At 37.0% G+C, this 1,629-nt stretch overlaps 1 protein-coding gene across 1 annotated transcript; it reads left to right on the forward strand.

Moving 5' to 3' along the window:
- The first annotated feature begins 624 nt into the window (after positions 1–624).
- On the forward strand, positions 625–1,614 carry LOC103736340 (olfactory receptor 10AG1-like). The gene has a single exon (XM_008835817.1). The coding sequence runs from the start codon at positions 625–627 to the stop codon at positions 1,612–1,614; it is 990 nt and encodes a 329-aa protein (XP_008834039.1).
- The last annotated feature ends 15 nt before the right edge of the window (positions 1,615–1,629 follow it).

Below are 1,629 nucleotides of genomic sequence, written 5' to 3' on the forward strand. Positions count from 1 at the left end.
ATAATGACAATGAGATGTATAGAATTAACCATTTCAAATTAAGGGCTGCAGAATGCAAAAATGTAGAAAAACTAAAATCCAAAAAACTGACCTTAAATGACTGTGTGAACTTTTCCATTTGCCTATGGTATGTTTTATTAATTGAATTCTTCATTTGTTTTGTGAGACATGATTTCACTGAGGCATACAGATTGCCTTGAAATATCAGCAAGTACACCCATCAGGTTCCCGAGTGCTGATTTTTATAGGCATTCAGTCAACCAATGGCTTTATGTGAACTCATTGGATTTCCTTGTTTTCTTCTTGAGCAGAGATCAGGGAGGCTGTCGTAGAAATATTTCAGTGGTACTTCAAAAAAAAAAGCACAATATATCTTTCTAATACGAACCTGAATAAAAATGCAGGCTCTTTGTATTTTATTGGTACAACTGGAACAGATAACTGTGATGGGCAATTCATTTGGAAGACTTTATTGACAAAATTAGTTTTATATTTATTCAGATAAATCCATTGCTCATGATTTCAAAGCAAATCTCCAAGAATATAACCAAATGTAGTGTTCAGAAAGAAATTTATAGGTTCTAAAAACCAGAACATATATAACAACCCAATTTGAAAGAGGACATGCAGTCAAGAAATGTAACTCTCCCAGAAGAAAACAAACGGAACATTATAGAAATAAATCTTACAGTGCCTGCGGAATTTGTTCTCGTGGGATTTTCTGATATTCCTAAATTGCACTGGTTTTTCTTCGGGATCTTCCTCTTCATCTATGTGATTATCCTCCTGGGGAATGGACTCATTATTCTCATCACAAAGGTAGAGCCCACTTATCAGACTCCCATGTATTTTTTCATCAGCAATTTCTCTTTTATAGAAATCTGCTATGTGTCTGTCACTCTGCCTAGAATGCTTATGGATCTTTGTACACTTAAAGGAAATATTTCCTTTTATGGTTGTGCTACACAAATGTGCCTCTTCCTTTTTCTGGGTACCACAGAGTGTTTTCTCCTTGTTGTGATGTCCTATGACCGCTATGTGGCCATATGCAACCCTCTGTACTACCCTCTAATCATGAATCATAAGATGTGTAACCAGCTGGTGGTTGGCTCCTGGGTCATTGGAATTCCCATTCAGGTAGGGCAGACATACCATATTTTCTCTCTGCCCTTCTGCAAATCTAACAAACTTAATCATTTCTTCTGTGACATGCCCCAATTGCTGCAGCTGACTTGTGGGGACATCTTCATGAGTAAGATCATGTTCTATATACCAACTGTGTTGTTTGTCACTGTGCCCTTCATGTTGATTGTTGGGTCCTATAGCAGAATCATCTCAACCATCGTGAAGTTACCATCAAGCACAGGAAGAACCAAAGCATTTTCGACCTGCTCTTCACACATTATAGTTCTATTTTTATTTTATGGATCAGGAGGTATCACCTATTTAAAACCCAAGTCAAATGAGTATGAGGGAACAGACAAAATTCTCTCTCTTTTCTATACCATTTTGACACCAATGTTCAATCCCCTGATATACAGCCTGCGGAACAAAGATGTTACCATGGCACTGAGAAAATTCTTTCCCAGTCTGTTCACATTGCAAAAGAATTAAAATCACACAAATTAA

Source organism: Nannospalax galili, unplaced genomic scaffold (genome assembly GCF_000622305.1).
Source record: "Nannospalax galili isolate Female #2095 unplaced genomic scaffold, S.galili_v1.0 scaffold1678, whole genome shotgun sequence".
Lineage (NCBI taxonomy): Eukaryota > Metazoa > Chordata > Mammalia > Rodentia > Spalacidae > Nannospalax > Nannospalax galili.

What these genes read in the sequence shown, in the direction of transcription:
- LOC103736340 (XM_008835817.1), top strand. Translation starts at nt 625, where the DNA reads ATGCAGTCAAGAAATGTAACTCTCCCAGAAGAAAACAAACGGAACATT.